This window comes from Electrophorus electricus, chromosome 1 (genome assembly GCF_013358815.1).
Source record: "Electrophorus electricus isolate fEleEle1 chromosome 1, fEleEle1.pri, whole genome shotgun sequence".
NCBI lineage: Eukaryota > Metazoa > Chordata > Actinopteri > Gymnotiformes > Gymnotidae > Electrophorus > Electrophorus electricus.
Window position 1 is genome coordinate 6,732,648 of NC_049535.1, and position 26,675 is coordinate 6,759,322.

Below are 26,675 nucleotides of genomic sequence, written 5' to 3' on the forward strand. Positions count from 1 at the left end.
CACAGTTATAACTTGTTTGTTAATTGTTTATAATGGTATTAATCTGCGCTGTACCAGGTTGCAAAAATAAATGAGAAAAAAAAATACAGCAGGTGCGTTTTTTGGTTGACGTTACCAGAAAACCTGAAGTTGTGGATACTTGTTTTGAAGGTACACAACCAACTCCATTCCGAAAACTCCATACCATACCATACAACTCCAAACCATACCATACCATACCATACCATACAACTCCATACCATACCATACCATATCATACAACTCCATACCATACCATACCATACCATACAACTCCATACCATACCATACCATACCATACCATACCATACAACTCCATACCATACCATACCATACCATACCATACCATACCATACCATACCATACCATACAACTCCATACCATACCATACCATATCATACAACTCCATACCATACCATACCATACCATACAACTCCATACCATACCATACCATACCATACCATACCATATCATACAACTCCATACCATACTATACCATACCATACAACTCCATACCATACCATACCATACCATATCATACAACTCCATACCATACTATACATACCATACAACTCCATACCGTACTATACCATACCATACCATACCATACCATACAACTCCATACCACCCCATACCATACCATACAACTCCATACCAAAATAGGTAACAAAACTGCAAACATAAAAAAATGAGCTGTGTGTTGCAAGGCTGAGGCTAGTAACAGCAAAGGCACATTTGCTTTGCTAGTTTTTAAGATTGCTTAAGAATGATTGTGAAAACAGGGCTCATTGTCCAAACACTGCACACATTTCACACAGCCACACACAAAAGTAAATTATGGCTCACACGGGGTTCATATGATCTGATTCTGGTTGAAGAAGTTGCACACTGCTGTGCTCAATTTAAAACATCTTTAACATTTCTACTTTTCTAATGATAAAGTCTGGGTTTTATTTTATTAAGATATACTGTTAGAGTAACACAACACAAACACAACATAAAAGACCACCACTGCGCACTGATAAATCTTTATTCCGCTCCACATTGTAAGATCATTCAGTACAACCATGCATTCCCAAACGTAACACTTTGCACTGAATTTCACAACATATTCTACGTATACAGTACAAAACACAGTGTTTGCAAAAAAGAAAGCATGATTAAAAAAAGAGCACTTAATCATCTCTTCGTCTTTAATCCACATCACAGGCTATATATCCTCTCTCACAAGACAGCAAGAGAAGAATCTTTCTGAATGGCAAATTCTTCCTTGTCACAGTGCGCCAAGCACACAGCAGGAGGAACGCACTCACTCTCTTTCTTTCACACACACACACAAGCCACACCTACCCCATTCCCAATCTCCCATTTATTGGTCATCACCACACATTTACTCTTAATTTTTCTCTTCTCTATTTATAGCCCACAGATTACTTGTCATCAGTGCTCCACATCGCCAGCCCCACACCCTGCACAAGTTTGGTCACAGGCCTCCTCCATGGTTCGGATGAGGGGCGTCCTAATATAGGGACATAGATCATAAACCTTCCACCACCATGTCGAGAAAAAAAAAACCTGTGAATAGGAGGGCCCCATTCTGTGTGATCGGTGCGATCACACAGAATGGGGCCCTCCTATTCACAGTTTTTTTTTTTCTCGACATGGTGGTGGAAGGTTTATGATGAGGTTCGGATGAGGGGCGTCCTAATATAGGGACATAGATCATAAACCTTCCACCACCATGTCGAGAAAAAAAAAACCTGTGAATAGGAGGGCCCCATTCTGTGTGATCGCACCGCAAGTTGTGATGTCACCACCATGCTGGCCCGGGACATTCAAGGTAGTTTTGTGGCCAGCGACGTTTCTCCCTCCTTTCTTCTTCTTACTTTAGACCCATGGCCGTTCAAAGAACCATTTGTATGCTTAAAAGGTTCTTTGCATGGTGAAATGACTCATCATTTATAGAGAATGTGTTGTATATGGTTCTATATAGAATCTTTTTGAAAATGGTTCTGTATAGCATTTCTTCTAATGTTAGTGTCCAGCTCGGAACCTTTTTTGTTTTAAACATGGAATGCAGTGAATAGGTACCAAAGAGTACTGATGTAGTTGTACATTTACTGAGTTTACTGTAGTTGGTAAAGTTGTTTTTTACCAGTGCTCTAGTTAAAATATCCAAATTACTGTTGCAACTGTACATCTACTGAGGTTGGACTGAACTCTCTGTCCAGCCTCTCTCAAGGTCAACCCATAGTTTACACCATGGTCAACCAATGTTATTTGAATGTCATTTGATAAATTTGGTTTTCCTCTTCTTTGTCTATGTCATCTTCCAGGTCTACATATATCTCTCCATCTCCTTACACCTCTTCCTCCATAGGCTCCTCCTCTTATCTTCTTTCTCTCTCTTCATCATCCTGCAACATTGTCTTCCATTTTTTTTTTATTGAAGACATGCAAACTCATCTGTTGCTTTTTTGCAGTGCTTACACCTGATTGGTGAGTTTACAATTAAGCACCTAAGTGTCTGTTCACCTGATAGCCATGTTTGATCAGTTGGTTAACAGGTGTGGTAATTTTGAAGATGGTGCCTTGAAATGGTAAAGAAGTGCTATCATGTTAGATTTCTGGGTCTAGTAAAGAAGTTTAATAGTTTATGTAGTTTACATTACGTGTAGTGTTTTGCTAAAAAGGGTGAGGCTGAGAATGCGCTTATAGTAGTGCAAATCTGGGCGGAGGTTTTGCTTCTTGATTCGAGTTTCACTAGTTGTGAGTTGTTTTTAATTTTAGTGTGTAAGTGTGGCAAAGGTGCAAGCCAGCAAACGCCAGAATGGAAGGGCAATGTGGTCACAGAGACCATCACCCCTTGAAAGCTCTTTGGTCCAGTGTTCAGTGCACATGTATATCACCTGTACAACCTGGGTTTGAGACCTTCATTGTCATTTGACTTTGCCACAGTAAGCAATCATAAAACACTGTAATCTCAGTCAGAATGCAACTTTAAGAGGAAACACAGAAGTAATTTTTGAGAAACAGTTTATAGTCAAATACATTTTAGGCCAAAACTATGACAAAACAATGTCTCAGGCATTGAGCAATGTATTTCTAATCATTTTGTGTAATAATTTACTGGATTGTAGATTTCAGAGTCATTACATTCTTCATTTGTCAGGTTCCTAGTACTCCAATTGTGAATAATACTGACTCTGTAAATCTCTCTAGAAAGGCACATTTTACAGCCAAATACTATTGACTTTGTTTACGTCAAACCATTGAATGGTGAAGAACTTTTGCACAGTCGGGTTCAAAAGCCTGACAAATCTTCAGCAATTCTGCATGGTAAATACTGTGACTCACACACGTGCGCACACATAGGTATTTTATTTTGGTCCTATTATGCATAGAATCATAAAATTAAATGCATAGAAACGCACCACATAGAAATAAATAATTAACAATAAAGCCTTAAATTAACAGAAAAGACAAACACACTCCCACACACAACACACCCACCTACATGTGCTCGCACATACACGTACGTATGCATACATGCATACACACAAGAATCCCCATAACAGTTCCACAAGCATCTAAATGTATTTAGTGAAACGGTTTTGCGGTCAGGACAAGCATGCAAGAATGTGATCTTATAGAGGATCGAATTCTTTAAAAAGCGTGATTCGATTTTAACACTTCGTACTGATCGCCCTATTTATCATTTAAGTATACTTTTACATTCAAACGCTCCAAACGTCAGCCCCCTTCAAGCAGAGGGCGTCGTATGTTCAAGCATACGACAATCGCTTAACTGTATTTTTTTTAAGGCAATGCTTATTATCTGTGACATTTGAAAAATATTATATTTATAGCTGTTTTATCTGACATTTTTTTGCCAGCACATTTTTTTTTACAGGGACAGACAGAAAACCTTGTTGCACCAAGTGCACCCAGGTTTCTTCACTAATTAATCTGCAGTGTTTTTCAATAGGTAATTATTATTGTTGGCATTACATATCGTTCAGACTGTAACGTTATGAGTTCAGCCAGACCACAGCTTAAAGCGTTATCTACTGTAGAAGGCGTTAGTATAGTCCTTCCTCTTTCAGAAGCTCTCAACGGAATAGGCGACTTTCTAATCGTGATCTGTCTTTGAGTTTCTTCTTCATTAAAGAAGAGGGCTCCAATAGTTTCACGATTTGACATGTGCACACGCCTGAACCTTTCCTTCTGATCTGCGGATTCTGGGGTCTGTGCAATTGTCATCTGTAGCGCCTTTACCTCTGAAGAAAGAAAAGAAAGAAACAGGACAGAATGGCGGCTCTACAGTTCTGCGATGCGTTTTGGGTAAGCAGTGATCAATGTTCTGGTAGGATTTCTAGTACGTAGCACAAAATATAAAATCATTTAATTTAAACAAAATGGTTACGGAGAATATGATGTTCATTAGGCCAATTAAGAAGAGCGGGTAATTATTTTATATATATATATATATATATATATATATATATATATATATATATATATATATATATATATATATATAAAATTTATAGGCGAGTTTAAAAAGCTTGCCCATTTGCTGGTGTCCGAAACGTCCTGTTAGTGTAATTCACTACATTTCACTCTCGCGCTCTTATTTTCTCTCTCTCTCTCTCTCTCTCTCTCTCTCTCTCTCTCTCTCTCTCTCTCTCTCTCTCTATATATATATATATATATATATATATATATATATATATATATATATAAAATATAAAAAATGGGAAACTCACAGTGTCTTGAGATGTTCTGCTGGAAGAAAAGTAATAAGCTATGTTCGCTGAGGTTTTACTGTCTTTTTGTGAAGTAGTTTACAGATAGAAGTGAAGCACTGCAAGTAGTTTCCGAGGTAACATTAAGACCTGGTGTTATTCACATGTGTTCCTGAATTAACATACAATACACAAAGACACGTTACAGCAAAGGTTTTTAATGAGATTTAGCGAAGTTTTTGAAGGCTGTCAGCGAGTGTGCAACAGTGGCATAAGTTTCATCATAAGTCTTTGTGGGGGCATGCTACTCACATTAGCCAACCTGACACATGATGCTGTGAGAAGAAATTATTGGGGCAGACATTTCATCCCAGCCCCTTTTAACTTTGAAGTGGACATGTCACCCCATCTCCTACACACCTACACCTATAGTGTGCTATAAAAATTATATACCTTATATACTTTAATAAGATACAGGCTGAAAATATAGTGAAAGAGTACTTTGATATTGCTTGTCCTAAAGTTCTAATGGTATAACTTGGCCTGAGGAGTTATATCACCCAGTCGCTTGTGCTGTCATTACGAATAGGAATTCTTACTCGTGTAATCACACAACCCTGTTGCGTCACTTGAGTAAACATAAATAACATCTTGTGAATTAAATATAATTTCCATCATTAAGCATGAGTAATTTGCTCTTAATTTAAGTACTGTGTAAGAATTGCGTCTTTTGTGTCTCAGGGGTCAGACTTTTCCGATCTCTCGGGTTATGAGGCCCTCCTCCAGAGGCTGAATGATGGCAGACGAATGTGCAAGGATGTGGAGGAGCTACTCAGAATGAGGTATACTTACACAACCAATACAAACACAAGGGACATCAGCCTTGTATTGCTGTTCCGACTTAAAGTGAGATGTTAAAACACCTCCATTGTTTTTGGGCCCTGCTCTTATGCCACTCAGATATTAACTGACAAATGCCTTGTGAACTCTGTGAAAGTATGTCACCTTCCACTAAATATGTATTTTCACTAAATATTTGTGTAAGGAACACAGCTAAACATTGAACAGCATCTCATAGATCCCACATTATAACACATTATCACACTTTATAATATATGAAATGTACAAAAGTTATAAAGTGATTATTAAAATAACTTATTAGCAAATATGAAAGAGTTGTTGATTCATAACCTAAAGTACAGCTAGTAAATATAGCCACTGGAGGAGTACGGTGGCAAAATTTATATTTAAATAAGGAAGAAAAATGTTTAAATAGCTGAAAAACCAAAGAAAACATACAGAAGTCAACCAATGCACAGGATGACTAAAGGGGTGGGGATGGTAGCTGTGGCAGACCATGAGAATTGAAACACCAGAATAGAAACGCATGCATAACGGTTTTATTATATGTGCAACTTAAAACCCATAAGACCAAAAGTCGGCCAGGGCAGTGGAGTAACTTCATGCATGAAACCGAAACAAAAATCACACTTACATACCTTACAATGTCAAAGACACGCACATGAATGTTTAAAAATAGCACAGTCAGTAAGAACTTTTTTTGATGTCTGTTTGACATCACTATCGCGAACATAAGCTAGGCCACCCCGCAACCACCATTTGCGTGTGTGTGTCTATGTGTGTATGTGTGTGTGACTATATCCCTTTTTCATGTGTACAGAGCAGTAGCAGAGGAAAAGTTTGGAAAAGAGCTGGTGGCAATAGCACGGCGGTCAGGAGGTCACACAGAGATCAGGTCTGTTAGGATTTAAACCCACACCTCTGTATTTACACCATGGGGTCCATTTGATAGAAATAAACCATTATTATTTTGCATACCTGTGATAATATTCAAAATTAAACTAAAATAAAACTAATCTAAACATGTACTACTTTTATAATTCATTTTCACATTACTTTGTACAGCACATTAAGGGCATCTTTTGAGCAGCTTAAAGCAGGTATGTGTGATACCGTCCTTTTGATTTTGCTGTATTTATTTTCCTTGGTAATGGGTATCATATTATAGGTATCAGGGCTGAGTTATACTTCTGTGAAGGAATGCATACACATTGTGATGCAGAGCATGGGATTATGGGTATGCTTAGTTTGCAGAGAGCCAATGCACACATCTCAAATGTCTCAATGTGCAGCGTTGTGCAAGCGAAGGCTGACTGGCTAGCGCAAAACAAAATGAAGATGAAGTTTATATTTATATCAAGTATAAAAAAAAACTCTTTAGAACCTTTTTTTTATAAGTGATATTTTCTTCTTCTTCTTCTTCTTCTTCTTCTTCTTCTTCTTCTTCTTCTTCTTCTTCTTTGTTCATTTGTCTAATTTGGATACTGCCCCCTAGTGCACATGTTCACATTACATTCAAGTATGTTGGCTGAAAATTATGCAAACGTCTGCGTACGACGCATGCACATGTCTGCAGAGTCGCAGACACAGAAGCATAATGCAACCTTTAAGCTGTTGATTTGTGTTCCAGAAATTGAGAACACGGGCACTCAGCACATCCTGCTATCTGGGATGATAAAAGAGGAAGTTCAGAAAATAGCAGTGTTCCGAGAACATCAGAGAGAACAAAGAAAAAAGGTATGGTATGTGAGTCAGACAGAACTTCTCTGTGCTGTTGGTTGGGTCCTATGGTTATCACTGTAACAGCCACAACAGAGGTGCTAGAGGAAGGAAACCCAGGCCACCTTTATACTGCATGTGCCTTGCATATACATGTTCCAGGCTTTGAGCTCATGGGTTTTCAATACCTGTCAACTATACTATGAGAAACACTTGTCATATATCATGTAAAACTGTCAGTGACGCAGTGAAAGATGTCATATCCTCCTGACTACCAACAGTTCAATTTTGTCCACTATAGAATACATATTTAGACTAAAATATCTCCCACACCAAACATACTACTGCGCTAACTCATTTTGTTCTTTAAAGCGGACATTTAGAACTTTTAATTGATACCAGTGTTATGGGGGTGGGGTTTTGGCAAGTTCCTCTTCCTCTTTAAAGAAAATGGCATCCATCAGCACAAGCTGCTTTTATGGAAAGAATAAAAGTGCATGCTTATTAATTATCATTGAGCAAGTTTTCTTTTGAAATGTAAGAACACATTAAACCATTTTCTAAAGTAATATAACAATATATTACGATGATAGGAGAGTGCTTAAAAAATGTCCTCTGTATTTGTTCTCTGTATTTCTAACTGAGAAGGAAGGGATTGCCAATGACCTTGATATTTCAGATGAGGACAAAAGCAGAGACCTCTTGTGGAAAGTCAGACCCCTTCTGAACAAAGTGAGGCAAGGATGTCTAAATCAGCTTAGAACAGGAAAATTGTCCATCGATGAGCAAATGATTCCCTTTACTGGTCGCTGCCCAATTCGCCAGTATGTATCAGGCAAACCATACCCGACTGGATTGAAGGTGTTTGTCTTGGCCACACCAAGTGGTATGGTCTTAGATTTTGTGGTTTACCGAGGTAAGACAGCCTTTAAAGTCACAGAGGGATTGGGCATTGGAGAACAAGCTGTCCTTCATTTGGCAGAGACTGTTCCCAGAGGAACCCACCTGTTTTTTGACAGGTTCTTTACAAATGTCAATCTCCTGGACACCATGACGGAGAAAGGCTTGGGAGGTACAGGAACTCTCATGAAGAACAGAATTCCAAAGGAGTGCAACATTATAGGGGATCAGGCCATCAAAAAAAAGGAAGAGGGGCATCTGAGATGGTGGTCAGGCGAGATCCTGAATTTGCTGTCATTAAGTGGTTTGACAATAAACCAGTGGTCATGGCATCCTCTGCCTATGGCATTGAGCCAAAGGACACATGCAATAGATGGTCTAAGAAAGAGAAAAGGTTTGTCCAGGTGTCAAGACCATTTAGAATCATTTGGAATCATTTGGAGCCATTTGCTCATCAATGGACAATTTTCCTGTTCTAAGCTGACAATTAGCAATTGCTGAGTACAACAAAAACATGGTTGGTGTGGACATGGCCAACAAGATGCTAAGTTTCTATAGGTTGGTCACTCGCACTCGGAAATGGACGGTGCATACAATTTTCAATTTTTTTGATTTGTCGATCACCAATGCATGGCTTCAGTATAAGACTGACTGCCAAGTTCTGGGAAAGAAACCACTGAAGGTCCTTGAATTCAGATTGCTCCTTGGTGAGCAGATGATTACTCAGGTCCAAGTAGGAATCTCCAGTGAGAGTGAAGATGACTACATTCCCCCATTTCAAAAGTGGAAACTTCAGCCAAATGCAGCTCTGAGACACTGTGGGGCCATCCATCTCCCAAAGATGGTGGATAAAACACATGCATCAAGGTGTCACAGGTCTGGTTGCAACAGCAAAACATATGTGATGTGTACAAAGTACAAGATCTTCCTCTGTTTCAAAGAAAGGGAATTGCTTTTTGAAAAATCATGCTCCATAAACATAACTCCATAACATCAAAATACAAACACTAGACATACACTAGAAAAGAGTTACATATAGATTATCTTAGCTGTTGGTAGTTTTCATCATAAATCTTATGACAACTTGGTATTTTTTTGGGATTGATTTATTGTGATTATGATTCAGTTTCATAGGTAGTGTGTTCAGATGTCCACTGTAGTGGACACATTATAATTTTAAAATAAAAACAATTTTAAAAATAAAAATGTTTTCAGTTTGCTCATTACCTTCCAAACAATTGGGGAAGTTTAAAAAAATGAATTGGGAGGCATTTTTATTTCCTGGTAGTCAGGAGGATATGACATTCTGTGTAACACAAACATACATTGTCTTATACAACACTGCAGGAGGACATAGACAAATGCATTTATTTAAGTTGGAAATAAATTATTGGAACATTAAACTTGGCACCACGTTAACTTTGTTATTTTATTTACCAAAGACTGAGTGTCCTCATCTTCCAAAATAATGGCACTTAGTGGCCTAAGGTAGTGGGATTTTGCCTTAAAATGACCTGGAACTGTGATGGCATAGTTTCTAATGAGACTCCCCTATAAAGCTCTGCCTCTGGTGTTAGTGGCCAAAAACCTTCCTTGACATGAATATGTAACCAGCATCTGCAATTCTGTATTTGAATTATGTGGAAGATTTGAAATTTGGCTTGAGATTATCTTTACTTGCTGTTGTAACTACATCACTTTCATATTAGTATGAATATACACTCACCCGACATTTTATTAGGTATACCTGTTCAACTCATTAACGCAAATATCTAATCAGCCAGTCACATAGCAACACCTCAGTGCATTTAGGCATGTTCAAGATGACTTGCAAACCATGAACCAGGATGAGGAAGAAAAGTGATTTAAGTGACTTTGAACGTGGCATGGTTGTAGACGAGCTAGTCTTAGTATTTCAGAAACTGGGATATTCATGCACAGCCATCTCTAGGCTTTACAGAGAATGATCCAAAAAAGAGAAAATATCCACTGAGGAGCAATTCTCTGGGCGAATATGCTTTGCTGATGCCAGAGGTCAGTGGAGAATGGCTAAACTGTATTGAGCAGATAGAAAAGCAACAGATTGGAAATTTGTTGCTTGGTCTGATAAATCTTGATTTTTCCTGCAACATTCAGGTAGTAGGGTCAAAATTTTGCATAAAAATATGAAAGCATGGATCCATCATGCCTTGTATCAGTGGTTTAGGATGGTGGTAGTGTAATGGAGTAGGGGATTTTTTTATGGCATACTTTGGGCCCCTTAATACCAATTGAGCATTGTTTAAAAGCCACAGCCTACCTGAGCATTGTTTGTTGCTGACCGTGTCCATCTGTTTATGACCACAGTGTACCCATCTTCTAAAGCTACTTCTAGCATGATAATGCACCATCTGACAGCTCAAGTCATCTCAACTTGGTTTCTTCAACATGACAATGAGTTCACTGTTCTTAAATGGCCTCCACAGTCACTAGATCTCAATCCAATAGATCACCTTTGGGATGTGGTGGAATGGGAGATTTGCATCATGGATGTGCAGCCGGCAAATCTGCAGCTACTGTGTGACACTATCATCTCAATATTGATCAAATACTCTGAGAAATGTTTCCAGGACCTTGTGGAATCTATGCCATGAATAATTAAAAACGTTCTAAAGGCAAAAGGGGGTCCAACCTGGTACTAACAAAGTGACAGCTGAATAACTCACAGTGGTGAATATATACTGAATTATATACCTTAGGGTATATAGTTTGAATATAGTTACTGAATAGTTTACAGTAGTAAATGTATACTGAATTATATACGTTAGGGTATCTAAATAAGCATTGAGTTTAGGAGATTATGACATAATTACTATTGCTTGAGTGTTAAGTGTCAGAAAAGAACTCAATCCATTTCTGTAAATTCACAAAAGGCATAAAGGAACTGCAGTGCCCCTTTATGTTATACTTCAGTAAAATGGAAGGTTGTCAATTTTGTAAGAGTTTCTAATTTGAGCCACTTTTTTGTGAGAAAACATTTAATTCAAAACTCTAACATTTAACAAGTAGAAGCTGGCCACCTATGAAGAGGTGAGTTAATAACCAGCCTGTGTCCTGTCCTATGACAGCTGGAGGAGATCATTGAGAAGGTCCAGAAGCCCATAGAGGCCCTGCACAAAAAAACCATGGAGGTAAAATTTCCTAAAAAACAAACTTTCTGAACATTTTTCTGAAAACATTGGAACATTTTTCATGTCTGCTGCTATTGCAAAGATGGTGTGGGAGAAGATGCATCAATGTAATAGTCAGATCCACTTAATCACCAAAATAATTTCAGATGGAAAGAGGAATAGAGAGTGAGAAGTAGTGCATCCAGAGGCAAACAACCTCTACCCAGATGTCCAGTGTCAGAATGCAAACCAAGAGGAAAGTCATTTACAGTGAGAGAGAGAGAGATAGAGAGAGAGAAACAAAAAGAATGAGAGAAAAAGAGCAAGAAAGATGGAAAAGGTGAGAGAATGAGAGCACATTAAAGCAAAACAGGGAGAGATAATATAATGACTTCCTATGCTGTTAGAGAAAGGATACAGCTAAAATATTTCATTGGCTTGCCTCAATACCTCACTACCTTACTGATAAATGTATAATGACAAATGAATTCTATTCTTCTTCCTGCTGAATACAGATATTTGCATGCACACACACACACACACACACACAATAACCTGTCTTTTGACTCTCAGTCTAAGAGATGTTATGAGCAGAGGTGTAAAGAGGCAGATGAGTCTGAGCACTGTGTGGAGAGGAAGAACAGTCCAGCAGCCACAACCACCCACAGGCAAACAGAGAGGGTGGGTCATGTGTTCCTCTGATGGTTTACCTGTCTGTCTGTAGATGTCTGTGGCTATTTATCAACCTTGTATTTCTAACATTGATCCCATTCTGGCTTAAGATTCAGTATGTAGATCTTTTTAGCTATAGCCAAGTGGAGGCCTTGAAGCAATATGGGGAACTTCTTTAAGAGTCTGTCCTCATTCTCAGGGAACTTTCTTAAGAGCACTGTGAGAATAAGTCTGTACTCCTTCTAGGGTAACTATATTAACAGCCCACACCTATGTTTTTTAGTGTTTTTAGAATATGTCTATGCATATTTGTGGTTGCAGGAGGAACAGAAAGCAGCTCATAAACAGTTTGAGTAGGTCTCAGTGCTGTACTCGAACTGAAAAGACAGACTCTGTTATCCAAGAAATTAGTCTGTTATCTATCTATCTATCTATCTATCTATCTATCTATCTATCTATCTATCTATCTATCTATCTATCTATCTATCTATATTTATATATAAAAATATTTTCAAATTTAGCCCGATGGAAGGGTTTAGTAAATCCTTGTGACTTCAGTCATGTGAATTATGACTAATGAGCTATGTGGCTGTACCACGTCCAGATGTCATGAGAACAGTCAAGACTGGAACATGAAGGCATGAGACAAATAATAATTAACATAAACAATATTCAACATAAACAATAATCAGCATATCAAACAATATCAACAATAATCAGCATATTAGACAAAATTCAACATAAACAATAATCAGCATATCAAACAATATTCAACATATCAAACAGTAATCAATATATCAAACAATAATTAGCATATCCGACAATACAAGACATTTCAAACAATACTCAACATTTCAAATAATATCTCTATAGTCTCTATAATAATCTCTATAATGGATGTATTGTTATTTTAAAGTGACCTTGAGTTTGAGAAAGGCACTATGTAAATGTAAACTCACACAATATCCAACATATTACACATCAGACAGTACAAATAATATTTATATTTCATGGAATTTTCATAAGATCATTATCTTCACTTTCTCACAATCCTGCAATCCTGTCTGTTTTTAATAATCCAGCACAACACAATAAAATTACTATTAAAACAACAGGAAAAGTATAAACAGAAATGGTTATATATACAAACCTCCTGAATGGTGTACCATGGTGATAAGAGCACAGTAATGAATTTACATTTTACTTTGCACTCACAATATAATATTTGCCACTTCAATTTCTGGCATATCAAATATGCCATTCTCTTCCCTGAGTTACCTACCATATCAGTCATGGGGACACCCCATGTACTCACATGTGAGCTTTTATAGTGAAAAACCCTAAACTGCAAATCCATAAGTCAGGGAAATTGTTACACTTGTTACATGATTATTACTCCGGACTGCATGTGCTCTTGTTCTTATGTTTAGGTTCTAAACAGGGCCCGGTTGTGCAGGCAGGCAGCCCGACTTGCAGGTATGTAGGACTCACATTTCTAGAGGTAGGTGTGTAGGACTCATATATCCACAGATAGGTGTGTAGAGCTCAGATACGCACAGACAGGTGTATAGGACTCACTTATCCTCAGACAGGTGTAACAGATTCACATACCCACAGACATTTAGGACCCACATATTTAATATTGTAGTGTCCATTTTTGGCCAGAGGAGGAAGGGCCCCTCCTTTGAGTCTTGGTTCCTCTCAAGGTTTCTTCCTCATGCTCTAGGGAGATTTTCCTCGCCACTGTAGCCCTTGGCTTGTTCCGACATGTGTAAAGCTGCTTTGTGAAAATATCTGTTGTAAAAAGTGCTATATAAATCAATTTGACTTGACTTCACATATCTACAGACAGGTGTATTACTACTTATCAATTACTGACCATAACAGTATTAGGGACAGTGAACTAATACCTCTGGAATTTGTATCTTCTGTGGCACAGAAAAACAGTTAATGTGGAATGTTGAGCAGCTGGATAAAATTCGTCAAGACTGGGAAAGCACATACAGAAGTACATGTGAGGTATGTACACACACACATGCACACACAAACACACACACACAGACACATTTGCGCTCACAAATGCACACACACATGCACACATTAATACACACACACATGCACACACAAATAAACATACACACACACACACACGGCCTCACAAACACACACACACACACACACAATACACACAGGCGGAAATACACATATAGAAACACATATGATTGCATGCACACACAAACATAAATCTAGCAGAAATACTTTGTCATCATGATTATTATTAAGACCAGAGTCAAGATATGGTCCAGAAAGCAGCTGTCCTGCTGAAGCACACCACACTGGATGTATCTGCATATTCTGCAGGTCTGCTTGTGTGCTCTAGGTGTTCCAGCAGCAGGAGGTGGACCGTATTAAGATGTTACGCTGTGTGTTATGGGATCACTGTAATCAGCTGTCCATGCAGTGTGTAAAGGACGATGAGGTCAAACTGTTCACTTCTCTAATTCAGCTTCTTTTTTTTAAAAAACCTGGATATGACAGTTTGGTCTGTGTTTTCTAACTTCCTCTGACACTATTGCTGGGTTCTTCGTCTGCAGTGCTATGAGGAAGCGAGGAAGGTTCTAGAACAGTGTGACACCACTACAGACAACAACTGTTTCATTCAAATGCGAAGGACAAGCTTCAGCCCACCAAGTAAGTCACCACCATCATCACCATCGCCCTTTAGACAGGGACCATTATATTCCTCAGTATTCATATTTTTTTTTGAAATGTATACATCCCAATATTAAAATGAAATAATGCAAGTGAATTTTACCTTTTTGTAGTCAGAAAAACTTACAGGCTCTGCATATTCCTTTAGACTCTGTGCAGTTTCAGAGTTACTACATCACAGACACCAACGGACAGGTAGACGGACAAGATGAACACGGGTCAGTTCTGATATGCTCCATGAGACTTTAGCTTATGACCTGCCGCAGAGTTGTTATAGATGCTACTAGGGTATAGAATGGAGGTGTTAAGACCCATCCTAATGTAATCTCTCTCTTCCACTGACATTCCCTCAAAGTCATTCTGAACTCAGTTTGCTCAAACCCAAGTAATTTGTATTCATGTCTATACAACAGTGATTTGTTTAAATTGATCTGTGATTGGTTGTTTGTGAAGGTATGCTGTGTGAGAGTCATAGTTAAGCAAACAAGTCAGGATCGATGGTCTTATGAGTCCGTGTAAGCACATTGTAACAGCAGGACTGAGTGAGCGGATTTTGTGTGATGTCACCCCTCTGCAGGTTGTCCTGTTTGCAGCTGGAGACATCTGCTGTGCACAACTTGACTGTTTCAGTGGCTCCATCTCATCGTCAGTGTGTTTCTCTTACATTTTCTAAAATAATTTCATATTTGCACAGTATTCATGCAAGGTTATTGGGAGGTATGCTTAAAGTAATTTTATAAACATAAACCAGGAAATTCAAACATTGTTTTCTAGAATTCAAACTTTTTTTTTCTAGAACATTTTTTTATCTGAATAATTAGAATGAATGTTCTGAGATGAAATACAGTTCTGAGGTCACTTTGATAACTGGTGCTCAGGAAGAGAGCAGGAGGGTAGTGAGGAACTAAAGTTTTCTTGCGAAGGTCTAATCAGGCAAGTGTCCCTCCTGTTCCAGCCCGCATGGCTTTGCTAAGATGATGATGAAGTACCGTGCTAATAATCATTTGCTTGCCTTTTTTTTGCTACTCAAGAAATGTTCACATTTGCCTGCAAGTACCTTGAAATCCTCTTTTTCATGAGCTGTGGGCTGATTACTGCTTTAAGTACACAGTGCTCAGCAGCTGAATAAAGCACTCTGTCTGCTCTCTCCCAGAGGTCACAGTAGCTCAAGATCATTTAAGTGGAGCATTTGTCACTCAGGAGCATGGAGAGACTGAGGACGAAAAGTATAAAGTTTTATATGCTTATGAAGCGCAGGTGAACATACTGCACTTGATGTCACTTGCATTTTACTATGTCCATAGCATGAATTATAAATGTACATACAGTAAAGCCTAGTTTAGCACGAAGGGTAATTACTTTGGTCTGTGGTATTTGGAGTCCAAGATGCTTATATTGTGAGATGCTAGTAGCGTAAGTTTGTATAAATAAACCTGTGTTACACTGGTCTATCCTGTTTTCCACTGATCACTAGCCTCTGTGTGTCCAGGATTCAGACGAGCTTTCTATCACTTGTGGCGAAATTGTGATGATAACTGAGCAGGGTGATGATGGCTGGTGGACAGCTCGAAAGGGTGACCTCATCGGCCTCGTGCCTGGAACTTACTTAATCAAGGTCTGACCAAGATGACCCTGCAGAACACTGGGTGCCACATCATCTGTCTAAACCAAACTCACCTTCCCACAGGCTGAGCAGGACTTCTAAGTGACCGCAAGCCATTCAGAGAAGTAACTGTTTGTATCATATGATTGGACAACTTTTCACCCTTAGCTACCACCATCGTCCAATCCCTGCCCCAGCGACCGCTCTTTGACCATCACGTTATGGGAAAAGGGATCTCATTAGGTTAAATATAACATGAGTTTGCTCTGTTCAATTTGTTGCCCTAGTGGAAAAGGTACTTAATTATTAATTATTAACTTAATCTATGCTGCAAATCCACTAACAAATGTATGTACTCATAGTAAAAATTTAAGCACTTATAAATACATGACTATAAATATCTTTAGTTCATTTTAGTTCAATCTTCACAAAATGGCCTTATTATATACTTGTTTTCAAACTTATTGTAGATTTAAAAAATTCCATATAGACAGTTATTACAGCAATGTTCTTAAAGCATACTTTAAAATATCCTTCTATGATACTTACATTTTACTCAAGTCTGGGTTGAATGATTGCATTATGATGCATATACTTTGAAAATGCTACTAAGTAGGATACTCAAATAATATTTAATTACTAATATATTTCACTGTACTTTTTAATAATAATGGAGAAAATAAATTACTTATTAAATATGTGCTTTTTACCTACCTTTCTGGACTATATAGTACATTATAGTTTTCTCGACATACTAGAATTAATCAGGCAATATTTCTCATTAAAGTTTTCTGTGTGGAGTGGTTTTCTGACATTTAGTCTAAATTGATGGATTCCTGCTGCCATTGCTAATTAACTCTAGCCTACTTTTGGATACTATTAAATATTATTTTTAAAAAGCATGTAAATATTTTATTATTAAACTCAATGTAAGCTTGAATGTGCTGAACTACTACAGCACACCAAGAGGAGGAATGGCCACAGAGAATTTGATTCCTCTTTAAACTGGAGAAGTAGTTTGTTAAACTCACAGAGAAGATGGAAATCAGAGGATGACGACTAGTATGGACAACGCAGACAGAGAAATACAACCCCACCAAAGAGAATAAAGAAGGCAAGGAGCTTCCGTGAGAAATGTGATGAACACTAGAGGGCAACTGAGAGACATGCACTATAAAAGAAAAATGCACTCCGTGAGGAAGGCATAAGAGAGGAGGCGGAGTCTCAGACAGACAGAGCTGTGAGGATTAAGAGAGGAAGTGGGGTCTCAGACAGAGGGAGATGTGAGGATTAAGAGAGGAAGCGGGGTCTCAGACAGAGGGAGATGTGAGGATTAAGAGAGGAGGCGGAGTTTGCCACCATGGACAAATGAGACATTACATTTTCCCAGAATTAATTACAGGTTTTGTGCCCTTACATTACCTTAGCTGCCTGTTGGTTACAACCTGAGAATCACATCACAGAATATTCTGCTAAAACAATCAGGTGACTCCAAAGGAGGACAAAAAGTGGGATGTTAATTTATTCAAATGTTTATGGCAGGTGTGCCATATGTGTGTTTGTGTGTGTGTGTGTGTGTGTGTGTGTGTGTGTGTGTGTGTGTGTGTGTGTGTGTGTGTGTGTGTGTGAATAAAAAGCTTATAGTTCCCATCTTTTACTTTCATTAATATGGGCTGGAATAAACAATAAATCAGACACCTACAAAAGCAGATTAAAATAAACATAGTTGCCAATTCAAACTCGTTTAAAACCATAAAAAAGTATCTTAGATGCAAATGGACAAAAATGTTGACAGTTTAAGAATACATAGGATCTTAAAAAAAAAAAAAAAAAAAAAAGCACTTTGAATAAAATTGAATTGACCACCTAATGTTCTTACTAGTATAGGAAGAACATTAAACATGTCATAAATTTTTTAGCTTGAATAAGCTAAACTTGAAAACTTTCATTCATAGCCAATGTTATTTAGTGTAACTTGTGTAACTTTATATTGCTGAAACAAATGCCACACTTTATTTTTTCGGTTTTAGCGCAAATAATATCGTACATGTTGAACTTCAAAAAACAGCATTAACATTAATAAAACTTTAGGATAAATTACATTGATTTATTCACAGCAGCAACTTATTTTTTCAGCATGCCTTTTGTGGCATATAAATTCTTACTGTCCGTCAGAGCAGTTCATCAACAAAGTAGTTCTAAAATTGTTGGATAATACTGAAACAAAGTTGTGTTGCATCATATATTCAGTATATGTATAATACAGAAACAAATTTTGTTGCATCATATATTTAGTATATCATATATTCACTATATGTATAATGCAAACTTGTGTTGTATCATATTTTCACTCAAACTTCACCCCCCCTACTGATGGTCAAGTATTGATTATGCTCAAGTTAATAAAATGAGCTACTAATATAGTTCAAGTAAGGTCTCCTGTTCTCTCTTTTAGCCACCCTGAATTTGGCACATCAGTGACGGATTATTTACAGCAGGACCAGCACACAGGACTGTAAGAGTTGGCCTTGGAGAAAACATATCAAATAAACAACAAACTAGTGCAACAATCCTAATATCTGTATCTCAGTCTATTCACTTGCAAATAAAGAATCATTATTATGAGGGTAATGTTAAAAAATATATAAAACCTGTGCTGTCATGTATAGACTTGATTCACTATTTACACAACAAAATAATAATACCACGCTGAAGAAGACCTATGGCATATAACACTTTACATATGGATCCAGTGTAAAATTCAGACAGGTAGGTCTGTCAAAGTTCATGTTAAAATGAAATTAACTGCATTTTAAATAAACAGTAACAATGCAAACCACCAAGCCCAGGTGAAGAAGTGCAGGTATGGACTAAAGAGAAAATTACATAAATGTGTGTTCACCTTCTGTACTATTATGCCCACCATGAGACCTTCCAGTATTCCAACCATAATATGATGTGGCATGTAATGGTACCGATGCTAGAGATGGAACAGACTTGCGAGGATTGCGAGGTCTGGGTCGTCTCCATGGAGTTGTTCAGGCATCCATTCCCGTGTTGACCAGCAGCTCATAGGTGGGGTCATGACCCCTATGGCACAGGACCACACAGGAACACAGCAAGCCCAGCATCTGTTCAGGGACCATGCCAGGGAACAGAGGAGACATGTCCACTTCAGCAGTCTAAAAGCCAAAACCTGGCTTCCATGATACAGTGCAGGAGTCTGTAGTTTTAAACATATTTCCCACTGTATAATAGACTATTGTGTAATGGCTTCACCTGTATGGCAGCGAAGGTTAAAGCAGCCAGAATGACATACAGCATTATATCCTTCAGCTTTTTCACCACCAGAACTTCACAGCCCTGCAATGAGTGTTTTACATTAAAGGGGTTTATGAGGAGGCTTTTAACTGCAAAGCTTAAGGGTGTCTGTCAAATGATTACCTAAAGTTATAGATTAGTGTACCTTTGGGTACAGAGCCCCATGTCGTGTAAGTGTGCATGTGTACATGCACCTCTGGATACAGGTCCTCAGGTCGTGTCTGTCTGTGTATGTGTGTGGGCATGCATGTGTACCTCTGGGTCCCCAGGTTATGTCAGTGTGTGTCTGTGTACCTCTGGGAACATGTCTCCTGGTCATGTCAGAGTGTGTGTGTACCTCTGGATAAAGGTCCCCAGGTCGTGTCAGTGTTCCTGTGCAGTTAGTGATGGTAGGCTTGCAGCAGCTGACTGGGACGCTGTTCTTTCTGGACTCAGTAAACCAGGGCGTATTCATCCAGTCTGAGTAGTTATGGATCCCACAGCAGTGCAGCTGAGTGCAAGATAAAATAAGAGGTAAGAGACTGGGGAAGCACTGATACTTGTGTGTGTGTGTGTGTATAAATACACACCATCTTTTTGGGGCACAGGTCAGTGCTTGACTCTAGCCACCGATGACTGTATAGCTCTGGGTGTCAGCACAGTCTCATCATACCAGGGACTCCTACACATGCCTGGGTCACTGCTAAGCTGAGAGTGGTGCCCCATCCACAAACATCCTGCCAGTTATAGATCCATTGCCACAGTCTGTGTTATCTGCCCTCCAGCTCTATATCAGTGACTGGTGTCTGAACACAGGACCATTATTTTTGGATTGCTCTCCACTCAGCGACAACACAGGAATGTGCAAAAAACCTACTGCTGTGACAAGAGTCACTATATATAAACCATACAGAAATATATCACACACACAGAGAGACAGAGAAAGAGATAAAGACAGAGAGAGAGAGAGAGAGAGAGCGCGAGGGAGAGAGAGGGTCTCACCTGTCTCTGCACGTAGTCTATCGCTCTGCTGGGAGCGTCTGTGTTTGTTCCATTATACTCATAATACACCTTCTGAATGGAGTGATTCACCTCAGCTTCCACCTTGTTAGGGACAGATCAAAGTAAAAAAATCTAATTTACAACATGCAGCTGGTTCATAAGTAATACTGTAGCAATCAGACTCTGCATGTTTGTTATACAGTTAAAAAAGGTTTTTTCAATAATGAATCGACATCGGTATTACAATTTAGACTAAAGTTATGGTTATTCCAAGCTGGAGCCTATAGAGGCAATGTGCTTTTCCTTAAAAAGTCCTTTTCCTTGACCAAACCGTGGCTGAGCTGATCCAGGCAGGTAAAACTGACCTTGGCCCTGTACAGGTAACCCAGCACCACCATCACCACCTCTGTGGCAAACACCAGCAGGAGCACAGCCGAGAACTAAAGTAGAAGGCACAAGACACAGCACAGCAATTATATGAGAGTCCTGTCACTCCTCTCAGTCCTGTAATGTGTTACCACCAACTCCTAAATTCTATTTGAAAAGTGAAATTCTGCTGAGATAATCTATGTCAAATTATCTGAATTTATTTTCAGGTTTAACATTTGTCACAGATTTCAGATTACATGCCATTTTACTAGAAAAACCTACCATCTACCTACAATCCTGTCTCACCTTCTGAGGCTCACCTGTCTTACAGGTGCATTTTACAAGTATACAACTACACACTTGCGCCCATCTGTTGCATCACAATCCATCATCCTCTCAGTACCCAGCACCTAGCCTTCATTTACAGGGTTTTTACCCTTCTCAGTGTCACTGTCAAGTTGAACATGGTTTACCATCCCCCTCTCAACAGTGGCTGTAAACACTGATGAAGGACTCAGCCACAAACTGTAACTGCCAACTGGTGGATTATAGACTCTAACTGTACACCTACCAAAGTGTTTCTAATGAAGAGGCTAGTGATTGTAAACTGTCATCAAATGCAGAACTTGAGCATTTAAAACCAGTACTCAAATGTACATGAATGGACTCAAAGTGTGCTTGTCCTTCTTACACACCAAATATACACAAACATTACTTATTTATGATTTTGCCATACTTCTCTCATGTAATGCCACTTCTGTGGTGGGTGGTGTCATGCCCCAGTGGCATGGTAGGTAATGATGTCTGTTTAACTTACAGTCGCCAGGCCACAGCGACTCTCCCTTACAGTAGCACAGCAACCGACAAATCCAATGAGGAAGAGGAGTGTTCCAGCACCGATGATCACCACTGCAGGAACGAGCGTGTAGATGTCCTCAAAGAAATTATCATAGTCGTCATATGTAATGAAGACATATGCTCCAATGTAGCACAGAATACCTGCAGCTGCCTGTCGAAACAGTAATAAACAATTGTAGATGTGGCACGATGAAAGACATTTCTGGCGATTATATAAGAATGATATTTCTTATGTTCAACCTGTTACAAAATGCGTTGCATTACACCTATGCACTTGGTTAACACAAAGCCTACACTTGCAGCTAATTAATTATGCTAAATGCAACAGGTGAATGCTCTGCTGTTACAGAGCGAAACAATCCTGATCTTGTGTTTCGCGAAGATATCACAATAGCCCTGAACTCAAAACACAATCTATCTCTCTCTCTCTACTGAATTGAATCAGCATCGTGTCGATGCTCGATGGCTGCCGCAGTAAACCACTCAGACAGCAGCCAGTCTATTATCTACTAACTAAACTAGCTAAATATGGAACTTTGGTTTTGATAGATATTCCAAACTGTGAACAACGAATGTGCCAGTGTACTAAAGCTGAACATGAAGAGGTTGATGTTCACCTCATTTTACGGGTCCACGTAAACAAAAGAGATCGCTAGCAGCTAGCTAGCTGCAGCACTCCTAGGAGTCGTTTAAATCTACACGGCACCTCATTTCTCCTTGTCTGCCACTGACTTACCCAAAATATTAAGTTGAGAAACACCAAAACCGTTTTTGAAGAAATAACTCCACATTGGCCCATGATCACTGCCGAAGGTGGGTATTTTATTCAGAAAATAAATGCAGCAAATGTTTAATATCACGCCAGCATACCTAGTATACCATTGTCCTGACTATTTTCCTCACGGCCAAGCTCGAATCATCAACAGAGCTTCCAACTGGACAGCGCCAGTCACGTGACTCAGTGACCTCAATTTATATTAAATGCATTTTCTTTTTACAGGCGACAGATGGAGACACACTTTTGGATATTACTGCCATCTGTTTGAGAATGAAGCGTGTACATTATACAAATACCTTGTATAAATATTAGAGATCATTAAGATTACGTTGAAATCCTGGAAATCAAATAGCTGACGTATAACATGACACTAATAGAACAGCAAGTGCGGGCACTCTAATCTAGGAGTTTCTCATCTGGAACTGATATACTTGGTCTTATTTGGAAGATGCTACAAAACATTCAACAACGTTAGTCAATGAACGGCAAAGAACGGCTAAGGACTTATACATATGTGGATGACAATGACAGTTCACTTCTTTTACACTTTAAATCATATTATTCCAAAACCAGTTTCACGCACATTTTAGCTTTTTAGTTCCTGATCTCAGCACCGACCTTAGGTGGCTATTATAAATCACTGTAATTTTCAAGCTTTGAAAACAAATTGCTTCTAGTACTGCTGTCAACTGAAAATAGAATAACCATTTACAGGTACAAGAAACTGGAACGTACTTAGTGTCTGCAAGTTAGACAATGCTATTACAATTAAAACTGCTATATAATTCAAATGTATTTATATAGCACTTTTTACAACAGATGTTGTCACAAAGAAGCTATACAAATGTCAGAGACCAAGCCCTCGTGAGCAATCCAAGGGTGACAGTGGCGCTCTCGCTCTCTCTCTCTCTCTCTCTCTCTCTCTCTCTCTCTCTCTCTCTCTCTCTCTCTCTCTCTCTCTCTCTGTGTGTGTGTGTGTGTGTGTGTTATTATAATCACTGCATCAAACCTTTTATGGTTAGACATCAATAATCAGGACTGATACCACTATTTGATATGCTCAGGTAAGGACTGAAGTCAAATGGTTGAATTTCAATTTGTGAATGATTGTTGTAGATAAGAAGTATTCATTTACATTAGAAAACAACTGAGAGAAGACTACAACATTTGTTATTGATAAAAACAAAACAGAATTTCATTATCAATGTTATGGATTATAGCAGTATGGATTATAGCAGTCCTAAATTAGGATAGTTTACATGTATTAATTTTGAGAGTTTGACAGTATTATGGCACTAAAGGATTTCTGGTCAGTAAATCTACTGAAGTGTTATAGTGGTCTGTTAGAGGGGATAAATATTCTAGGAGGACTGGGGTGGGGAGAGAAGGTTCATGCAGTGCTACACCTTGTATAGAGGCCCTAGCAAGGGCTGTTTTCAAAATTTGTGCATGTGAGATTGGTGCTATTAACAATATTGATATGTAGAAAGCACAATAATGCAGGTTCATTGATGGTCACTATCAGTGAAGAAACTGTTGCCAGGGGTTGTAAGTAACATTAACTAATTTCTTATATTGGTATGATTCATTCATTTAGAAGTGACAGACAGCACCATAGCCTTTAAGAATACTACCTGATTTCAGCACAGCTGATATAAAAGCACTTCATGTTAAGAGGCTTGAAAAAACCCATAGGGCATTAGTATTAATGCTTGAAACATAACAAAATGAATTGTATGCCATACAGTTCACCCACATATTTCTTTTCTGGTGGTGTGATTACTCTGTGGCTCTTGTGTTGTTTACTTGTTAGTTGGTGTTGTTTTTTCTCTTGGTTTCACACTGTGTATACAAGCTGTGGATTAACATACAATATTATATGTTCTGCTATGTGAAAAAGGCTCTTGAAACACCACTGGCAACTGTCTAGTTAGTGCCCACACACAAACACAAACATATTCTGATGGGTCTGGGTATGTACAGGAGGTTTTATTTTCAGTTAAAGAGATCTGTGTGTTTTCTACTTAAATATATTGTTGCAGTTTGTATCTATAACCTAAGGATCTTTTGTATCAGAGAGAGAGAGAGAGAGAGAGGTGTGTGTGTGTGTGTGTGTGTGTGTGTGTGGCCACTGTTGCCTTCACCTTCCACATCTTTTCTAACCTTTCTTACAGCCCTGTGTCCTCTAATGTTGCTCTCACTTGGAATTGCTACATCTATCACTGCGACCCTCTTCTGCTGTATCATTTTGTCAGTATATATATACAACAGTGGAGAATAGAAGACTGTTGGACATCTGGATACCATGGTATCAGTCCTGGGTTCTTTCATGAGTATTAGTGTTTATCTATTCAACAAAGAGTTTCACTTTAACATTTAAACATTTATAGATGTGTATGTTATATATAGTTATATATGACAGTCACCCATACTACTTAAAAATAAAAAATGGACATAAGTCTTAAAAATGTTGCTAATATTTGTTTATTAAATACACTGTTACATAGAAACAATAAAAATGATGCACATTATTGGAAAAATAAATATACAACCACAACTAATTTCTTTTGTATAATTTGTAGATTTATAATTGGACTCAACAAACAAATTACAATCAAGGGATCTCTGTGCCAGTAGCTAAGGATGGTTGAAGGTTTCAGCAGAAGGTGGTGTGTCCTTATGAGGTAAATATGTGATCATCATCATTTTCTGTTGCCTTGGATGTAGCTCTCTAAAATCTTCATCAATAATGCAGTCTCCTAAAATATCATTCCAGTTAATAATACAAAACTTACCTCATCTATGCAACTGAAGTCAGGTAACAAAAATATTGCCTACATTTACAATTACAATGTCAAAGGCAAAAGATTGCAAACATGCCAGCAAATGGTGGAAGAACCTAAAATGGACTACTTTTGTAGTCTGGTTCTCAAGTAATGTTTTATTGTTTACATTACAGATTTACATGGCCTAATATAGTTTACATTACAAATTCACATTAAGTAATCTTAATAATATTCTTTACATTACAGATTAATAAGTCTTTCTGTTAGCAATCAGTAGGGTACATGTTTCAAAATTAGAAAACATGTACAACCCATGTAAGAAAGTCATTACTGTGTGTAAATATCGAAAAGCATTTGTTAGTCCCTACCGGAATTTTAGCGCGGCTTTCCTGTGAGTCGAGGCGTGCCTGTAGTGCTATTTTTAGGACCTCTTGATAAAGATCATCAGGTTCGACCTTTTGTGGATTCAGAGCGACCTCGTAGGCGCTCATGGCGTCATCTTCGGGGGGCGAAAATGCGCTGTCGACCACACTCTTCTTCCCCATGAAGTGGCCTGAAAGACGGAAGACTTTTCGGTAGCGTGGCAACCTGCACAGACCTGGATGCGCGGTGCATCGTATCATCCACAGCCTACACCACCGACGGCGGTGAAGTCTACAAACTTTTGTCCTTTCTGTTGCATATAAAATAACTATGTAAATAATTTAATTAAATTAATATTTTACTATTCTAGTGCAGTTATTATAAAGGGAAATGTACCACTTGAGCACACGGTATATTAGCGGTTTAGACATTATGTAGTGAAATGTTAAAACCAAACTCACCTGTCGCCCACAGATTTCCCCTTGGATTTACTTTGATCTTTGCTACTTTGTTCCTCAGTTCAGTCAAATCGAGGCTGACTGAAAATGTGACTGAGATATAGGAAAAAAGCACAAGATAGGCGAAGAATCCAAACTGTGTAAAGTTGTGTAAAGTAAAACTGGACATTTCTAAACGATTCCGATTCAAAATAATAATAATAATAATAATAATAATAATAATAATAATAATAATAATAATAACAACAACAACAACAACAATAATAATAATAATAATAATTTGCTTTAGTTAAATAGAGTATGGTTCTCAAGTTCTCAAGCGTTAATGTTTCAAACGCGCAACCTCTTTATATCCTGGTGTCAGTGGGTTGGGCTGCGC

The 26,675-nt window shown here is 38.3% G+C and overlaps 3 protein-coding genes across 5 annotated transcripts; 1 reads left to right on the top strand and 2 right to left on the bottom strand.

Annotated features, from left to right (window-relative positions):
* Nucleotides 1-3,993: 3,993 nt before the first annotated feature.
* On the top strand, nt 3,994-17,952 carry pstpip1b (proline-serine-threonine phosphatase interacting protein 1b). Of its 3 annotated transcripts, none has more exons than XM_027019853.2 (15): nt 3,994-4,362; nt 5,508-5,608; nt 6,448-6,522; nt 6,693-6,727; nt 7,258-7,364; nt 11,354-11,416; nt 11,969-12,076; nt 13,498-13,543; nt 14,007-14,086; nt 14,448-14,546; nt 14,662-14,758; nt 14,928-14,997; nt 15,357-15,424; nt 15,933-16,036; nt 16,269-17,952. In XM_027019853.2, exons 1-15 carry the CDS (start codon nt 4,330-4,332, stop codon nt 16,398-16,400), a joined length of 1,218 nt encoding a protein of 405 aa, XP_026875654.2. In that variant the 5' UTR covers nt 3,994-4,329; the 3' UTR covers nt 16,401-17,952. The 3 variants fall into 3 exon arrangements, with proteins under 3 accessions (XP_026875654.2, XP_026875655.2, XP_026875656.2); XM_027019854.2 differs by having other exon boundaries at nt 15,357-15,428; nt 16,269-16,354; XM_027019855.2 differs by lacking the exon at nt 15,933-16,036 and having other exon boundaries at nt 3,995-4,362.
* Nucleotides 17,953-17,979: 27 nt separating this feature from the next.
* tspan3b (tetraspanin 3b) lies at nt 17,980-22,822 on the bottom strand. Its single transcript, XM_027019856.2, has 7 exons — nt 22,648-22,822; nt 21,871-22,062; nt 21,050-21,124; nt 20,685-20,786; nt 20,041-20,193; nt 19,662-19,745; nt 17,980-19,513 (listed from the first exon to the last, which is right to left on the bottom strand). The coding sequence occupies exons 1-7, from the start codon at nt 22,708-22,710 to the stop codon at nt 19,421-19,423; spliced, it is 762 nt and encodes a 253-aa protein (XP_026875657.1). The 5' UTR covers nt 22,711-22,822; the 3' UTR covers nt 17,980-19,420.
* A 2,400-nt stretch (nt 22,823-25,222) lies between these two features.
* nmbb (neuromedin Bb) lies at nt 25,223-26,518 on the bottom strand. Its single transcript, XM_027019861.2, has 3 exons — nt 26,300-26,518; nt 25,844-26,028; nt 25,223-25,448 (listed from the first exon to the last, which is right to left on the bottom strand). Exons 1-3 carry the CDS (start codon nt 26,463-26,465, stop codon nt 25,392-25,394), a joined length of 408 nt encoding a protein of 135 aa, XP_026875662.1. The 5' UTR covers nt 26,466-26,518; the 3' UTR covers nt 25,223-25,391.
* Nucleotides 26,519-26,675: the final 157 nt, after the last annotated feature.

Bases quoted from the DNA above. Each gene is read 5' to 3' on its own strand.
- pstpip1b (XM_027019853.2), top strand. From the start codon at position 4,330: ATGGCGGCTCTACAGTTCTGCGATGCGTTTTGG. The intron at 4,363-5,507 runs GTAAGCAGTGAT...TTTGTGTCTCAG, and splicing joins AGTTCTGCGATGCGTTTTGG to GGGTCAGACTTTTCCGATCT. The intron at 6,728-7,257 runs GTATGTGTGATA...TTTGTGTTCCAG, and splicing joins TTTTGAGCAGCTTAAAGCAG to AAATTGAGAACACGGGCACT.
- tspan3b (XM_027019856.2), bottom strand. From the start codon at position 22,710: ATGGGCCAATGTGGAGTTATTTCTTCAAAAACGGTTTTGGTGTTTCTC. The intron at 22,063-22,647 runs GTAAGTCAGTGG...CTGTTTCGACAG, and splicing joins TTCTCAACTTAATATTTTGG to GCAGCTGCAGGTATTCTGTG. The intron at 20,787-21,049 runs GTCAGTTTTACC...GTCCCTAACAAG, and splicing joins GTTACCTGTACAGGGCCAAG to GTGGAAGCTGAGGTGAATCA.
- nmbb (XM_027019861.2), bottom strand. From the start codon at position 26,465: ATGTCCAGTTTTACTTTACACAACTTTACACAGTTTGGATTCTTCGCC. The intron at 26,029-26,299 runs GTGAGTTTGGTT...TCCGTCTTTCAG, and splicing joins GGGAAATCTGTGGGCGACAG to GCCACTTCATGGGGAAGAAG. The intron at 25,449-25,843 runs GTAGGGACTAAC...ATGATATTTTAG, and splicing joins AAAGCCGCGCTAAAATTCCG to GAGACTGCATTATTGATGAA.